Raw genomic sequence first — 17,875 nt, 5'->3', positions numbered from 1 at the left:
TACCGCCATAAATCAAGTCCCTCGGCTCAACGTTCAGACACGGCAGGTGCCAAGATGCACAAGATTAGCAAGGCACCGTGGCTTTGCAGAGTAGAGGAGCCGTGACACGAGCCAAGGCTGGCCGCTCCAAGAAAATTAGAATGCATACAACTCTGGCCCCGAGCCAGCCGTCCTGCAGGATCTCCCGACGACAACAAGTCAAGACAAACCCCTTCTGCAAACTGTGGCTTCTATGCAGTTCTGCGAGATGTTTGCATTTCGAAAGTTGTGTCGTGAAAAATATTTTCTGCCCATATACTCTCACAGTGGCGCTACAATTTCAGGAGTTTGTTACCGTGTGTTATAGTGTTTGTTACACCGCTGCACATTAAGAGATACTTGCTTAGCTTGTAAAATTAAGGTTACTGTTGTGGTAGAGCTACCTCAACCCTAGGAAACAAAGGGATGGCACCGCATTCCATTTCACACATAGTAGGCAATGGTACACTTGCTAGAGCAACTTCTCCCCCTGGTCGCATTCGTGACCAGGAAATAGCACATCACAGACGGAAGAAAGATATAGGTAGGCACCACATAACGCAATGTAACAAAAGGTCTCATACATTTATGCCGCAAGATATGACCTATTTATTACACGGCAGGTATTGTAGATCTGATCCTATTTATCCCCAAATGAAAGGAGTAACACACTTCTGTTGCCAATGGCCACAGTGCACCACATGCGCTCGCAATTGAAACGAAGTACATCGCATAATGGAAGCATAAAGGTTCAAAAATAAAACGCGACTTGACGTAACCATATAGCCACAATTTGTAGTTGTAGTATGTTGCGTCATGATTCCGATAAAAGCTCACAGGCCCAAAATAACTGAACTAAAAAATGTGCGATGTGACACTTGCGTGATCGCAATATTTGTGTACCTTCCACAGGGTTACCTGATAAGCATAAGAATGTAGTATATAAATTTTCAATGACCAAGCCATCAGAAACAAAATGTACCCTGACAAAACAGGAAAGAACAAGAACGAAGTATGGTTTAGACAAAGCCCTTGGCCAAAACAGATAATGCCAGAGCATATGCCCTCCCTCTCGTAGTGGAGAAATGAGCGTAGTGCCAGGCACCGTTCTAGCAGCCCCTGCTTTAGTGTGTTGAACTAAATAAATGAAAAAAACTGAAACTTTAGTCTTTCAAGTTTTCATTACGGTTCAGCGAAAACGGCCGCGTTCCAGTTCAACTCACAAAGTGATAAGACTAATGGCAGTTTATGCTCCTTTGCATAACCTAAGGACCCCTGGTTACAAGAAAACATGACATTTATTTTGTACAAAAACTCGACGTTGCTCCCGCTACGATCCCAGCTCACCCTGGATGGTCCGCTTGAAGAAAGCCTTGCAGGCCTCGCACGAAGCCACCCCATAGTGGTAGCCCGAAGCCACATCACCGCACACCAGGCACAACCGGCGCGGTGAGTTGCCTCCACCACCGCCGCCACCGCTGTGGTGGTTGTTGTTGTTGTGGTGATGCCCCGAGGAGCCTCGTGTGGTGTGGCCGCCACCTGCTTGGAACAGGGATACCGCGGTTGGACCCGGTTATAACAAAACAGGCTCGTGCACTTAAAATGGTTCGACATGTCAGACAATTCTCTACGTCCCAACTCACCTGCAATGAATTTAAACTTTTGCGATGCGTTCACTATGTACTCACTTGTCCTCACCAGGGGAGAAAACAAAGTGACAATGGACAACAATGATTGGAAACAAATCTATGCAGCAGCCTTTATTCATGCCATGAACTGTTTCTCATAGTCACTAAGAATGGAATTCTCGACGCGTGGGCTTGTGTGAGCCCACCTACGAGATCTTGCTTCAATACGCTTCTTGCACGTTTCCGAGAGTTTTGCACGCATGCTCAGGGCACCGGCAGAAGACGCTTTGGGTTCGATATATTCAATGCTTAGTTGGTTACAAGAGAGTTATTTCACATGAGTATGGCCCAGTTAATTTCACTTGTTTGATATTAAAAAATAACTAATTCACTTTATCCAGGTTTGTTAATTTCAGATTATACTTGGTTTCAACCGCAGCTCAGCTCATTCTCTAGCCAGCCAGCCGACTCTCAGTGAAACATCTCCATGGAGAGGGGGGCCACAGCACAATTTTCACTAAGTATCCGGCAAGGTAGAAGAAGGGTGAAGGCAATCGCTTGTGACATGTGGATTAGGAACCTGGCGTGAAAAGATGTACCCAGTAGCTATCCTGCAGAATATTTGAAGAGTTCTTTTCCTTCGAAATAAACCGAAAGTCAAACGGAGCTGTAATGAGCAGGAAAAACAAGGCAACTTTCCCCCAGCAACTGTCACAATAAACAGCTTAAATAACAGAAGTGAACCATGGTCGCAGATTTTATTTTCAATAAAAAATGAGCCAGATCCTGCAGGTAAACAGATCAAAATGAGCCAAATCCATCCACCAAATAGGACAGCATCTTCCAAACAATGTAACCAAGCCAGCATGGAAGTCTCGTTGAAAGGTGAGTGATTTATTTTGTTACTATTTTCAGTTGTGCTCAAGAAAAAAGATCATGAAAGAGAATGAACATACAAGGCTGCTTATGCTATCAAGCATATAACGAATCACGCGGGACTGCCGAAAATCATTCATTATTTTGAAATATCATTGTAATGAAAAACTTGGTTATAAGCCAGTGGACAAACCAAGGAAGGGAAATGACGTACCTCGGCAGGAGACGCATGTACAGGCAAGCATACTCTCAAATAAAAATGTTTCACTACTTCATATCTGCTTTACTTGAAGAAATCCGATTTTATTCTGCCACGTGCAGCACGCACGACCGATTAGGAATGAGTCTACATCTTCTACATTGCGCAATACCTCATAGGGTGTGTCATTGCACCGAGCAATGAAAGTGCAGACTTTGTTCACGCGCACTAAAGCATCAATGTTCGACACGACCTCATATTCTGTGTTCGGTGACCCCCAGACGCCTTCCTTTGGGTCATCGTCGTCACTGGAGACATTGCGAACACAGTTAACAATCTCTTTGGTTGTCAGGTCGGCCGCCGTTATTGCTGCGCTGTCGCTCTCCACGTACTCGTCGAAGGAAGAGACTGTGGGCAGCAGTTACGCAACCTCAGTCCACAGGTCTCTTAGGTTGTTGGTCACCTCCAGGTCATCTTCAAGCTGCAAAGGCGCTTTGACAAGCCCAGCTATTCGCCAGCAGTTGCTAATGATGGACGCCTTCAAGGTCCACCAAGCTACTGTGAGCATTTCCACTGCCTGACGAATATTGATTGCAGTCGGCTGCTTTAGCCGGAGGTTGATAATCAATCGCTGCACAAGGCACTTACGAAATTCTGCTTTCACACTCTTTATAATGCCCTGGTCTAGCAGTTGCAGCAAGGACATGTTGTTTGATGGCAGAAATTCAAAGTGAATGTGCGTCAAGCAAACATTCACAATGTGAGCAGAGCAGTTGTCCACACCCAACAGAATTCTTCGGTCATCCCTCCTCATTTGGTCGTCGAGTTTGATGAGCCATTGCGAAAAGAGTTCTCTGGTCATCCAGGCTCGTTTGTTGATGCAGTAGTCGTACGGTAACGACATGACGTTTTTCATGCAGCGAGGCTTCGAGTACTTGCTGATGACGAGCGGTTTAATTTTCTTCGTTCCTGTTGCTTTGTAGCAGAGCAGGACTGTCACGCGAAGATTCGACTTCTTCCCTCCATTGCACTGCTGCCCTTTGAAGTGCATCGTCCGGTCTGGCAGGAGCTGATAAAAACATGCGGTCTCATGCGTGTTGAAAATATCGTCTTCAGAGTATGGTTCAGTCACCTCTAGAAAACTATCAATATGCCAGGAATCTGTTCTTCGGTGTCAACAGCCTTTTCGTCGAACGAGACTACCTGCCAAGTTATTCCGTTCCTTTGGTGAAAAGGAAAAAGCCAACCCGCACTGGAATTGAACCCAGTTATTTCAAGTGAATCGGCAAATTCGCTGGCTTTTTCTTAGAGCATTGGGCCAGACATGGGAACATTTTGCAGTCTGGCATCTTTGAACCAAACAGCTTGGTCCACATTTTGAAAGTTTCCCAGTTGCAGCCGTTTCCTTGTAGAAGTGAGTTGCGATTCCTGGTGGAGCTTGACAATCTTGTCTCGGTCTTTCAAAGTGGTCGCGACAGTCGATGGCGAAATGCCACGCCATCGCCATCACCATGCCACGCACACGTCGATCTGCTTCTTTCCCTACACCGATTTCCTGCCATACGTCCCATTTGTCCTGAAGCGAAAACTGCTTTCGCTTCTTCTTGGCACTGTCGCTAGCTGCATTCATCGTTGGATCTCACACGAACATCTCCAAACCTTTGTCGTGAAGTTCTTGGTGAAGCAGTTGGCACTTGACATGGTGATGATGATAGCTACCGAACTCGCCGTTTCTGTTTCACACGAGAGTTGCGGCGCTGTTACTCTTCGCCAAATTCGTAATACCTGTACCGAGGTTCCTCGGTTATAAAGGGGAAAATAAACTATGTGCCTCATCCTGAAACATGTGCTGTATTGAAATTTGTCGTTCTGAAATATTTCCACATTGAAAATATAGGCAATCTGGCAGGGATGTTTACAATGTTTGCAAATTTGAGAAAATCGTTAATGTGGGGTTCCTAGTAACGAGATTTGACTGTATAGAGAGTGCTCTCTACATATATTATTCCCAGCGCTTATGAAGCATAGCAGTCACCCTAATTTCCAGTGTTCTAATGGCTTTTAGATTGAAATAATACAGAACCATATTTGATAGTCGTTTTCAACAGTTTCCGGACCAAAACTGCATAAAACTGGGTGTTTAAGTAAGATATGAGACCAGGCTAGTGTTTCAGTTAGCTGGAAAGTAAACTGGAAAAGAGCAAAATCAAAGGTTTGCGCCCCAATATTGTTACAATTTGCTCCACAATTTTTTCATTTCTAGTTGATGCAAAGTTTCTCTAACTGACACGTAAGACATATAATAGAGAGTTTTACAATAGGGGTCCCAAACGTTTTGGGGCCCCAAAGAAATAGCGTCGACTGCGCATGCGCAAGACGCAAACTCCGTTTGGGTTTTGCGTTGGGAACGCTACTTCACCGATTTAGCGGGAGCCCAAATAGCGGCCCCAAAAGCTTTGCATCAGCAAACATGGCGGCACCCATCGAAGCGACGGCTTTAACCTAGCACCAAACTGGGTTCGATTCGCGGTAACGCGTGAAGTTCGCAAGCTAGGAGAAGTGACTGCGGTTATCGCTTTCTCTCAACTAGCGTGTGTTATGAAGATTGACTCATTAGACGCCGCTGATTTTGAATTCGATTGTGGATTTTATGGCTCGTAGGCCTAACACGGCTAAGCTTGGCTGGTGAAGGCTAGTAATGTTGGTTTGCTCAAAACTAAGTGCAACTAATTGTTTGCTGCTTACACAATAACCTCTAAATTGTACTTAAATGCAAATACACGAAAGTCAAAATTATTATTCCTATCATAAAATGGTATACTTTATTTAATTATTTCTAATAGCTTTTCTCTGACGCCGTAGTGGCGCTGTTAGCGCAAGACGCTATCCCCCAAACGTAAAACCCTATTCTAAAACTCTTCACTCCTACGTGCCCCAACGCTAACACCTGCAAAGCTCTTTGGGGCCCCAAACTATTGGGGCCCCTATTCTAAAACTCTCTAATAGCTTGGATAACTTTGCATTTCGGTTCAATAACAAATTTTTCGATTTTCTCAAGTTGTCTTTCAGTGGATATTACTCACTTCAAAAAAAAAATGAAAGAAAACGTTTAGACACCTACCACATGAACCTTACCATTCCTAATGTCACTATATATGAGTTTGCAGCTACACACATACATTTAATGACCCTAAACGTAGCAATGATGAAAGTCCCAGTAAATGCCCCAAGTTTGTTTGCCAATCGTTATGTCATCAAAAAGTGTTATTTGGTGCAGCAATATTTTATAAAATGCCACTAACGTTAATAGGCTTATTTTATGTAGCATTATTTCAGTTTGCCTCAGAAAAATATTTTTTTTTATTTGCAGCCGTAACTGCTGGCATTAGGACGCATTTGACGAACTAACGAGGGACAAAGATGCACTATGCCTTAAGTGGTAGCAAGTTTTAATGCCATTGAGTAAGCCCCTGTAGCGCCGCTGAAATAGCATTAAACTTCAAGGCATTAAGAATTTAATGCCATTTCTTGTGCCCACGTGGCACAAGAAAGTCTTGCAGAACACTGCTGTGTTAAGAGGGTGTCTACAACACAGGCATTTCTAAATTTCCCGATTTTTTTCCAAGTTCTCCCCGACACTTTATGAGAACTATGAAACTCTATGGAACTGGAGGTAAAGGTGCAGAGAAAAAAAATAATGGCGGTTTATAAGCTCAGCCAATAATTTTTCACCAGCTACTTGCTACCAGTAAGCTGTAAACCTGGCAGATTTCAGAATCAGATTTCACAGAATCACAGGTTTTGCGATATTCCAACCACCCAGCCAGGCTGTGTCACACTTGCAAAACTAGCAAAAGGCAACGTTATTTCCTAGTTTGCATGGGTTCAGTTCACAACTCCGCTTCATTCTGATGTACCAGTAACTCCACCATTACAACCCTGTGGGTACACATTTCCCAAACTCAAAGCAACCGGGTCTTTTTTTTTTTTTGAATGCTTAATCATTGACGACTTTCCCAAAAATTGAGTTTTCGAGGTCTTTCCCAATGATAGACATCCCCGTTAAGCATAGTTGTTGGGTCACTATGGCCTGCCAGCAAGCTGTTCTTGCCATTAAAGAAAGAAGGAAGGAAGGAAGAGGCCGGACGCACTCGAGCCGTGACCCGTGACAGGTGGGGAGGGAGGTGCCTGGTGCGTGACGCTGGTGGTGGATGAGCAGGAGAACTCGTGGGGGCTGAGCGGCGGCGACAGGCTGGGCGAATGGCACTGCAGCTTGCGGGGCGCCGCGTCACCCGGCGACAGGGACGACGAGGACGAGTACATGGTCAGCTCGTACGGCTCCTCCTCCTGCTTCACCAGCCCAGAGGACGCCATCTAGGTCCCTGCACGGGAGGAGAGAGGAGGCAGAGGCCACACGTTCAGGAAACGACGGTGTGCACCACAAACCATAAATGGCAGAGAGAGGTGCGGTTGAAGGACATATTGTCGCACCACAAATTAAGATGCACACAGACACAAAAGCAAACACCACTGAGGCCAACAAGCAGCTTTGTCAGAACTCTGGTTCCTGCGATGAGGTCGCACACGTATCTAAGGTTCCTAGCAGCTTTTGTAGAAAAAAGATATCAGGAGTTTTCAAGAGCTAGCACGGCATTTACAAAGTATTTTCGAATATTAAAGAACCATGATACCTGACAGGCTTGAAAACGAAACATCAGCTTAAACAAGCAAACACTTTTTCTTTTTAAACACAGAACAAGGTCGCGCTAGGAAGCCCTTTCCCATACATAAACCATCCCCACAAACAAGAAGGCTCCTTACCACAAAGATGATAATAGGATTAGATTAGCTGGACTCTTGGATTGCATAAACCTTCTGGTCAAGCACCCTACTAAAACCCACAAAGCTTAGCCAAAAGTAAAATTCAAGAATTTCTATGTACTCTGTTAAGAGGAAGCTTTAGCTTCGAGGCTCCCATCTCTTGGGCCCAGTCAAGGTGTTTCACACAGCTTGTTACCCAAGAGGTTCGACCATGTGTATGGTGAAATAAAAATGAACTGGATTGAATTGACACACATGGAAAAGGAGAAATAGTCTTTCTTGGCAACCACTACACTAAACTTGAGATTTGTTGCATTTAAGAAGAAAAGTTGAAGTCTAGTGACTGTTGCTAGCGAATAATTTATTTAGATCACCAATATACAAATACAAAATTGTTGAAAATCGCACATTTCCACTAAACGAAACTATCGAGTTACATCTCTAACTCAGCAACGAAAAGGGATATCCCAATTCTGCAAATTGCATCTAATAGGACATCTAAACAGAACAAAATTGTTGTATTATATAGGGCTGTCGAATGGACCACTAATATGCGAGCAGGACTTTCGCAATACCGTTGTAAACAAGGTAACAAATTTAAATCAGATATAGCATGATAAATTAAATTTGTCTGCTTCGGATGCTCTAATGCATGCAATTTACAGAACTGCAATATTTGTTTTTGGTGCACAGCTACAATATTTTTTTTTCAGATTTACCAATTTTCGAAAATTCCTTTTAAAGTTCAAGTCTTCAATCAAAATTTTGCTTTCAATAGTCACTAGAATTTAACTTTCCCTCTCAGATGCACCAAATTTCAACAAAATCAGCCAAGTGGTTATCTCAGGAAAGCGTTTCTGCTTTTTACGTGTATTTGAATAGGCAGCACCGGAGCTACAGGCCTGAGCTAAAGCTTTTTCTCCAGTGCTTTTTAAGGACTTCAGAATGGAAGCTTCACATTTAAGAATTCTTTCAAGGCTTGCTTGGCAACATGGCGGAATTTCGAAAGTTCCAGCGACGACAGCGCCCCCCGTCCGACGTGCCGGCAGCCCTGGCTGCCCGGTGTCAACTGCGCGGACGCTAGCCAATGCACGCCGCACGTGTGTACGGGCAGCATCCGGTACGAATCAGTGACGTGACAATAGAGAATTTTAGTGCGTCTGGTATTTCGGCAAGCGCGGGCGGTTTGCCGGATGGGCGGGGGCGTAAACGCGAGCGGCCAGATTGGTGGCGCCAGCTGGCGGTGCAAAGCTCAACCAACTAAACACAAAGCCAATTACTATATTCTTCTTAGCGGCTCTTGTAAATTTTCGACAACGGCGTAATCGTGTTCACAGTTACGCCGCTGCCAGAGATTTGCACCAGCAGCGGAGCAGGATATAGTGGGTTACTGCAGTTTTAGCACGGTGTTTGTCTGGTTGGACTCTACGCCACCAGGTGGCTGCACCGCTCCGGCCGCTCACGTTTACGCCCCCGTTTGCCGGAATAGCGGACAGGCTGAAAGTCTCTGGTGACACTAGAACGGTACGCGGTAGCGCAATACCGGGCCCTGGGGCGAAGTCGTTCCGCCAAATTTAGGCTAGACGCCCGGGATCTTTCGGCGTCGCGGCGGAAGCGCAGTCGGATCACACATCACGGAACGCGCCGACTGACACGCGCATTGGGCGCAGCACACACAAATGATCGACGCACCATTAGCGTGGCTTCCCTGGCTCCGCAACGCACCGATGTGTTCCGTTTGATGACTGGGAAATCAAGCGGCAGTTTTGTTGTGGTGGTTTGTCACACAGATGAAATGATGCTGTCTCGTTCGACAGCAATGAAGGGAAAAGAAGAAGAAAAATTCGGTATCTGCCTTTTGCGCGAGCCCGGCAAACGTCACAGGCCATGTTGTTCTTGTTGTTGACGATGATGATGATGTTTGTGTCCAGCGAAATATGTCGTATGAGTCATTAGCACTATGGTGGATAGACCGAGAAATGGGCGGATTATTGCAAGTAAATTTTCAGAACTACTATAAGTAAACGTTAACTGTAGAAAGGCGAAATCGCGTTAAGATGAGAAGAATGACAACAGTAAGCATTAGGGGCGGGCGAATATCAAAGTTTCGAATACGATGGGAATAGTTAGTGTGTACTATTCGATTCGTATTCTAAAGGGTACTCGAAACTAACCAAGTATTTCCCAGCAATCGACTGTTTGTCTAATTACTGCCTTCAGTCTGCTAAATAAGGTACATACACTACATACAATAACGTACATACAAGACCCTTCTAGACACATAGAAGAATAATCTCGTTGTGAGTAGCGGGAGCATCCCTCGCACGTGACGCGCGCACGTGATGGCGCGCACGTGACGTGGCGTCGCAGCCAATGGGAATTTAGGCGCCGTTTCGTTACTCCAGACGACAGACACCGGCCTTCTCGATCAAAGTTGTGCAGTCTAAACAAAGCACATGGTACACTAATGCGTCAAGAGCGGTGTCAACCGCTCTTGACTCGCTTTTTTTTTCTAATTACAATTGGTGAGCTTGTGCTTATAACTGACCATTTGTCCCTGATAGCTGTCTTGTTTGCACTGGTCAGTGAGGGCGTGGTGCCTGACTATACCGCAGTAGATATACCTGCTGTATATATATGCGACTGCGTTGGGCTACTTGATATTCGGCTCGATATACGATAAATCTATTTGTAGCGATGCGTATTTGAAATTAGCTGGTATTCAGTCACCTATAGTAAATATCAATATTCATGTAACAAAAAGTAAATAAAAAAATCACTGACGATTACGATACTCCCTAATGCGAAATTCGAGCGCTGCTCTATACGCGTTTTCATTTCGCGATGTACTGGCTGGCGCCGACAGTCTGCCTCGTGAGGCACGTTGCAGACGGTGTGTAGTGTGGCGCGACTGCCTCGCGATCATTGGGAGATCGAGAGAGGCAGCGCGTGAATGACGCTTGGGCGCGATTCACAGCAGCCGCCGCAGACAGACCTCCGCTCATGCAGCGCTTTGTTTCCATGTCTGACGCGTTTTACTCTGGCGCCATCTCGTAGCCATCGTCGCCGCAGAGCCCGTCTTGCGCGGCGCAACGCTTTTCCTCTCACCCTTTTGCCCTACCCTCCTCCTCCGCCTTCCTCCTCGCGCTCTCTTCGCTATCGCCCTCTTTCATCCGCCGCTGCGCTCCGCGTTCGCTCTTTTTATCATTCGCTGTGCTTGCTCGGTTACGCCGAGGACACTCGCCGCATGAACGGGCGCCTGAGAGCTTCGCTCTAAACAGACGTGTAAATTTACCACGGCAATCGGTTGGGCTCAATAAGGAATTCCTGGACGGCGGAGCAAGCATCCCTGCGGCTGAGTCCCAGAGTCGGTGCCACTAAAACAAAAGAGTAACCGGATCTGTCAAGTCCAGACCAAGCCTTATAAGAGGTTCCAAGATCCTTTTTTTTTCTTGTGACAGCGAAGCAATGACAACAAACAAAAATGGAAAGAAGCGTTGAATATATTTTCCGCCATGCTTCGCAACTCGATGCCCCACATCGCGCGCTTGCTTTTTTGTCTTCTACGGGTGCAACACCTCGCGCGTTCCATCGCTTTTTTTTCTTTTTTTTCCGGTCACCGCCCAAGCATTCTCGAGAACAGACGAGCCGCGGCCGAAAAAGAGCGCGAGCTTAAAACACTTCATCCGGTACCGCCAGAACACGCGAACGCAAAAAATAAAAGGCCAAGGCACTTGGGAACGAGCGGCTCTTCCGCTGGAACCGTCGCGGCAGTGCCTCGAGGCGGTTGCAAGAAAGAAAGAAAGCAAGAAAGAAAGAGAGAGAGAAAGAGAAGGTAAATGAACAGCTAAGCGGAGGGACAAAAGCGGAGGCGGCAAACCGTGGAGCTGGGCCAAGGAGCCTGCGGCGTCAACGACGCACTTGCCCGCGTGGGGGGGTCTCGTAAAACAAGCGCCGCGTCTCCCTCACCTCCATTCCCCTACTGCGTTCTATTTTTGCTTTACTTTTATTGTTTTTTTTTCCCTATCTACTGTTACGTTGGGCATTATGCGCGGCCGCCACACAACTTTCTACAGTGAGCGTGAAGCACGGACGTGACGTCACACAGGCGATGCCCTAACCATATATACAGGAAAGCCCCGGCGCAAAGACAAACCGCCGTCAAACTCGAAATGCAGCTGCATTCGCTCATTTCCGCGAGACGTCGCGGGGGAGGCAGGCTTTCTTCAACATCGCCGTTTTCAACCCCTTCGGTCACGAATTATGATCGGTTGTCGATACACGTGTGGAACAAACAGTTTTATGCGAGGGTGCCATGAGACTCCACTGAAAGCAAGTCGAGGCGGTAGAACGACTGTGCATCTTATGATGGGTCAATTACACAGTAATACTCGTAGCTTGACCGACTCGACCAAACGTTTCTTCGAGTGCAAGGCGACGAGACCTTCGTGATTGGACTTTGTTGGTAGTCAGCCTATAGAAGTTGCGCAACAGTACACTTGTATGTACACTCTGAAAACAGTTGCACCCCTTGAGGTGTATATTTGACACAGAACAATAATCGTCATCTGTATTGCCCGCATTTCCTTTCTTTAACGCTGCGAGCCCGGTACTTCTAAGTTAGGAACGGCATGCGCGTTATCTACATGACAGAGCATTCCCGACAGGACAGAGCATTCCCGACAGGAAAGTAACGAGCGCAGCGTTTTCAAGAAAGGAAACGCAAGCAAGACAGATGACGATTATTGTTCCGTGGCAAATATATGCCCCCAGGGGAGCAACTGTTCTTAAAGTGCAGGTCAATTCAGTGGCTACAGCGGAAAGGGCGGGAACCAGAATCTCGAGAAGGAAATCTCCGTGCGAATAAAAATTCGTCGGAGCGCAAGTGACAGGCCGCTCCCGAATCATGAACGGCGATTTAGTCCTAAAGAGAAAAGTATATACAATGGCCTTCGTCACATATCGATGACCTTCGTCCTGGAGCGCACACAAGAGAGGCTGATGAAGATGGATAAATATGCGTCAACGCTAGATAGGTCAGTGTCGCTTTCGTGCGCCATCTGGACTAAAAGTGCGGATCTTTAAGGCTATGCTTTTGCTGGTTGCATGCGGCGGAAGCGGTTGCGGGAGCCGGAAACACGTCACAGACGACGTCCCGATTTTGGACGCCCCCTATATGCTTTCTGGCTTATCGAGACTTCGCTTGCCGTTATACTAGCCTCATGACATATTCCAGAAATGAGGCACAAACACGAAAATTAGACAAATCCATAGACAACCACCATTCCCATGGTAGATGAGCGATCGCAGCGCCCTCTGGCAATTTTATGAGGGAAACTCTACGGCAGACGCCTCGATCCCAACTTTCCCGACTGCTTTCGTTTAAAAAATCTCCGAATGCAAAGATGGCGTCTAATGTTGTCAATCTATACCGCGAGGCGCCAGAACCGAAAACACTCCGCGGGCGCCAGCGCTGCTGTGTGTTTACCAGCCGTGCCAGTGCCTGCCGGCGACGTGGAGTGTGACGTCACAAGAGGGCGTCAAAACCGCGACGCCTCCTCCGCCAACGCATACGTCACGCGGTTAGCGTTTCTCGGCTCACCCGTCAAGAATTCGTCTGGCCAGAAATTGCACACATTACGCGCGATGACAGCCGTTCTCTGGCAATCGTCCACGGGAATGCGCGTCCCCATAAATACGCCCGATTACGTGTGTATGGCACGTAGTTTAAAGACAATAGAAAGAAAGCGTAGAGCCGAGTTAGCAAATATTACTTTTCTGGAATACCAAGAAGCAAGAGAGGATGCGCTAGCTGCGAGCACAGTAGAAGGTACGCGCCAAGTCTTTAAAACCACGAGCCATTCCACACCAGCGAAGCTGTTTAGCACACGACACGGAGGTGACACGTAATTTTGAACAAATGTACGAACTCATTGTCTTGATCGATTATCATTACTTTACTCGCAACTGCAACGACACTCTTTGATAATGTCAAATACATGAACGTACGCCGCTGAGTGGTCGGTTGGGCCGGATCGGTGTGGCATCGCAAGGGATATGTCGGCAACACGGAACGCGTAAACCGCTCACTTTTCGGTACCGACACATCCACGTTGAAATCACCGGCAACGACAACAGGGGTAGTGTTATCGCAGCTAATTCACACAAAGTGAGTAGCCATGTACCTTGCGGGACTGAGTCATTGCATTTTTTCGCTTGCTTACGGGGGTATGAGCCATTGCTCAAGGGGGTATGAGCCATTGATGATGACAGTTCTCGACATGCTGTTCTGTATGTTGTATGCGTGATTATAAAGAATTTAAGCACTGTTCGCTTCACTTTCCTGAGTGCTTGTAGCCTCTGCTTTGCGGGGTTATGAGCCATTGCATTTTTTGTTTGCTTTTGTTTGCTTACTGAATGAATGCTTACAGGGGTATGAGCCATTGATGATGATAGTTTTTGTTCCCGGAGAACAAAAATACATGGAACCCTAGTCATATACAGCTTCGCTGTAAAAGTTACTCTTGCCGAGTGAAGATCGATATGCACGCCAGAAAAGATGCAAAAACGAAAAGATAGGTGGCGCCGCCACATCGAAGCTCGTAGAGTTACTGTATGTGCTACCCAGTTTTTATATAACCTCCTTGGTGCTACCTACGGTAGCATATACAGTAACTCTAGAAGCTCGCGCACCACTTCGCGTGACGTCATGAGCTTTGACGGCGTCTGCTCTGACCGTGACGTCACAGTAACGCTCAAGCACTGATGTTTTGGAGTGAAATCCAAAAGAAAATTCGGCCTTCGTTTTGTTTTTAGTAATCAACCTCTGACTGAAAAATTAGAAGAAATAGAGCTATGATCATAAACTCGATAATTTGGTGTTTTCAGTAATACATGTTTAAAACAACTAATGACATATTTTCGAAGCTGTTCAACCTCTATCCAACGATTGTTAAAAGTGTATCTAAAAGAATGGAACTTGGCAATCATATAAAGGTTGAGAACGGTTGTTATTTTATATTGACATAAAGGCGCCTCGAAATGCTGGAACTTGCGTCATCGACATCATAGTGACGTCATGACACAGCAAGATTTGCCGACTTCATGTCGGAATAAAATAAGCTGTAGATATGCCGTTGTTAATAAAACAAAAATGAACAGCATCGTACGGGAATCTTCTGGCTGAGAGAAATCGCGAATGAAGAGGCGAGTAGAGGCGAGTCTTTAATGAAGAGGTGAGTAGTCACGTGGTATCAATTCAACAGCAAGTCATACCCATTGACAGTGAAGCAATATAAATACCTAGGCGTGTATATAAAAGAAGGAAATAACTACTCAAACACCCGCCAAGATTATCTGAGAATCAATGGGAAGTGAAATAATGAAACAGAGCACGTTAAATTAAATTAAATTATGGGGCTTTACGTGCCAAAACAACTTTCTGATAATGAGGCACGCCGTAGTGGAGGACTCCGGAAATTTCGACCACCTGGGGTTCTTTAACGTGCACCTAAATCTAAGCACACGGGTGTTTTCGCATTTCGCCCCCATCGAAATGCGGCCGCCGTGGCCGGGATTCGATCCCGCGACCTCGTGCTCAGCAGCCCAAAACCATAGCCACTGAGCAACCATGGCGGGTAACAGAGCACGTTGGGGGTTACAATAAATATGTGCTGCAAGGAATTTGGCAAGCAGTAATTGTGCCAGAGCTTATGTTCGCAAGTGCCTATCTGTGCTCGAAACCAGAAACCTTGTAGGCGATGGATTTATACTAGAAGTCGGTGGGCCGATTGGCATTGGGAGCCAACGGTAAAACCACAAAAGAGGCAGTGCATGCAGGGTGACATGGATTGGGCTTCTTTTGGAGTGAGAGATGCGCACAGCACAATTAGTTTCGAAGACTCAGGAACATGGATGAAAAAGAAATGGCCGGCTGAAGTATACAAATATCAATGCCTCAACAGGTTGTACACGGAATAGTGTAAGAGGTCAAGAAAGTTGGCATCTAAGTACAGGGTAATTGAAAGTCTAAACATAGACAACCAGTAGTCGCCAGAAAGAAAGTGAGCGAAATATGGACAATGTATTGGATGCAAAGAAAATAAATAAAGACCATGGAGATCTACAAGAATGAGAAGAAAGAAATTAGAAAGGAAACCCTGCACGATAACACGAAGGGAAGTGCCCCGCTATTTGAGGCTCGAGCTGGTTGCCTAAGGACAAAAACATATCGGAACAAATATTCACTACCGGATGAGACGTGTGTGCTGTAACAAGATGCCGGAAACCGAGCCATTGTATGCAAATATAACGGTGCAATGTAGTGATAGAGGTTTCAAATACGAAAGTAAATATCGAGACCAGATATGCAAAACGCTAGATAGCAGTAGGTGTAGTAAAAGCTGATTAAATCAAGCAGGCTAGGTGACTATTTGTTGCTACCTTGTTTCAAAAGGGATGTCAGTCATCATCACTTGAGTCGAGGTGAAGTGTTCACTTATGGGACGATCGAGAATTCCGGAGCAAATCAAATTGCGAAGATTAAGAACGCGAACACGCAGTTGACAATGAAGTCGCCTCGACGGTCGCTCGGCCCTACCAGCTAGCGTGTACATGAACCCAACCAACTGACTTCGGCCCGACAAGCCGACTCGACCCAACAAGCCGACTCGACCCAACAAGCCGACTCGACCCAACAAGCCGCTCGACCCAACAAGCCAACTCGACCCAACAAGCCAACTCGACCGAACAAGCCGCTCGACCCAACAAGCCGCTCGACCCAACAAGCCGACACGACCCAACAAGCCGACACGACCCAACAAGCCGCTCGACCCAACAAGCCGACTCGACCGAACAAGCCAACTCGACCCTACTTTGTCGGGTTCATGCAAGCGTAGCTGCTGAACGTACGCCCACCGCGCACGGTTAGGTCGAAGTGATGCGTCACCTCCAAATCATGCAGAGAGCTACAGAGAATGCAAACGGTTACCCCACTCACGCCTTTTTCGGGTTAAGCTTCGGATCTTTGTAAAATATGTAAGGGCTGTACCAATTTGCTGCCTTTCCTCTCTCTCTCTCTCAACCCACTTTCCTGAAGTATAACTCCCTTCGTCCGTGTTGTATCTTGCATGTTATGCGCTTGGCAGGTTACACTCGCCATTTTTTTCCCTCATCCTTTTTCGAAGCCACAGTTTTGGCTCTCGAAGCCCTCATGCCACCGTTCTATTACCTTTCTTCCTTTCTCTCTTTCTTTCTCTTTCTCTCTATTTCCTGACCTAGCAGGCGGCTTCGATTTTTGTCGCTATCCTTTCACGTGTACTTTTTTTTAGTTCATTTCTTTCTTGTTTGCTGGCATTCTCGTCTCTCTATAGTCCTGCCGAATCGTCGCCAGCAAACTCGAGCCTCCAGCACTGCGGTTCTCCAGTCGGCACAAACATTTAGAAGAGATATAACAAAACAAACGGAAAAGGAAACAAAAAGTAAAACGGCGATGACAGGTGGCGGTGCCGGCACTCCCAAGAAAGAAAGAAAAAGAGAAAAAACGTGGGCGGACGGGGCAGGGGACGAGAGACTAAAATCCGAGAAAGAGGTGAAAAAAAAAACAGACAACACCGCACGCGGAACACACAGCGCGTCGAAAAGCTGTCAGAAGCGGGCGACAAACTTATGGGGCCAAAGCGTGACAGGGACCAACGAAAAGCGGGGGAAAGCGAGGGAAAGGCTGGTGAGGGTGAGCAGCCCGCGGCCCGAACCCGGAAGCTGCGCAGAGGCCGGCATGAGGAAGGTGCAGAGGCTGTTCTTTGCGAAGTGCCAAAGCCCGCAACGCTGGCTGCAACTCCCCTCCCCCGGTATTGGTATTGGGTAAACGCAAGCGGACTGGGCGTTTTACCGGATGAGCGGACGCGCAAACGTAAACGGTGCAGCCACCTGGTGGCGCACAACTCAACCACACAAATATTGCAGTAATGAAGTATATATTGCGTCGCCTCTGGTGTGAATTTCCGGCAGCGGTGTAGTCGCGTCGCTGCCGAAAATTTAGGCCAGCAGCAAAGTGAAATACGCTTGGTTGCTCCGATATTATCTGTATTTGTCTGGTTGAGCCCTGCGTCACCAGGTGGCTGCACAGTTCACGTTTGCGCGTGCGCTCATACGGTAAAACAACTACTCCGCTTGCGTTTATCGGGGTACCGGACACGCTAAAGCATACACGCAGCAATCGTGTACGCACGACATTTTAGACACTATAAGTCAAAGAGCGATAAGAAACCTTTTTCTTTCTCTCTGTCTTAAACCAGCAAGACCCGATGAGCTTAGGCTGCTTATATAGATACAA

At 46.6% G+C, this 17,875-nt stretch overlaps 1 protein-coding gene across 3 annotated transcripts in view; it reads right to left on the bottom strand.

Moving 5' to 3' along the window:
• Nucleotides 1–17,875, bottom strand: part of LOC139051027 (steroid hormone receptor ERR1-like) — a 141,640-nt gene that overhangs the window by 29,971 nt on the left and 93,794 nt on the right. For 2 of the 3 annotated variants that reach the window (XM_070528035.1, XM_070528037.1), the window contains exons 2-3: nucleotides 6,873–7,103; nucleotides 1,366–1,557 (exon numbers count right to left, since the gene is read on the bottom strand). In XM_070528035.1, coding sequence (XP_070384136.1) covers nucleotides 1,366–1,557; nucleotides 6,873–7,095 — 415 coding nt within the window. In that variant the 5' untranslated portion in view covers nucleotides 7,096–7,103. Of the gene's footprint in view, nucleotides 1–1,365; nucleotides 1,558–6,872; nucleotides 7,104–9,234; nucleotides 9,358–17,875 lie in introns of those variants that run through there. The other variant, XM_070528036.1, reaches the window with a different exon arrangement.

The sequence above is a fragment of the Dermacentor albipictus genome, chromosome 10 (genome assembly GCF_038994185.2).
Source record: "Dermacentor albipictus isolate Rhodes 1998 colony chromosome 10, USDA_Dalb.pri_finalv2, whole genome shotgun sequence".
NCBI lineage: Eukaryota > Metazoa > Arthropoda > Arachnida > Ixodida > Ixodidae > Dermacentor > Dermacentor albipictus.
This window is presented reverse-complemented; position numbering and strand designations above follow the sequence as displayed.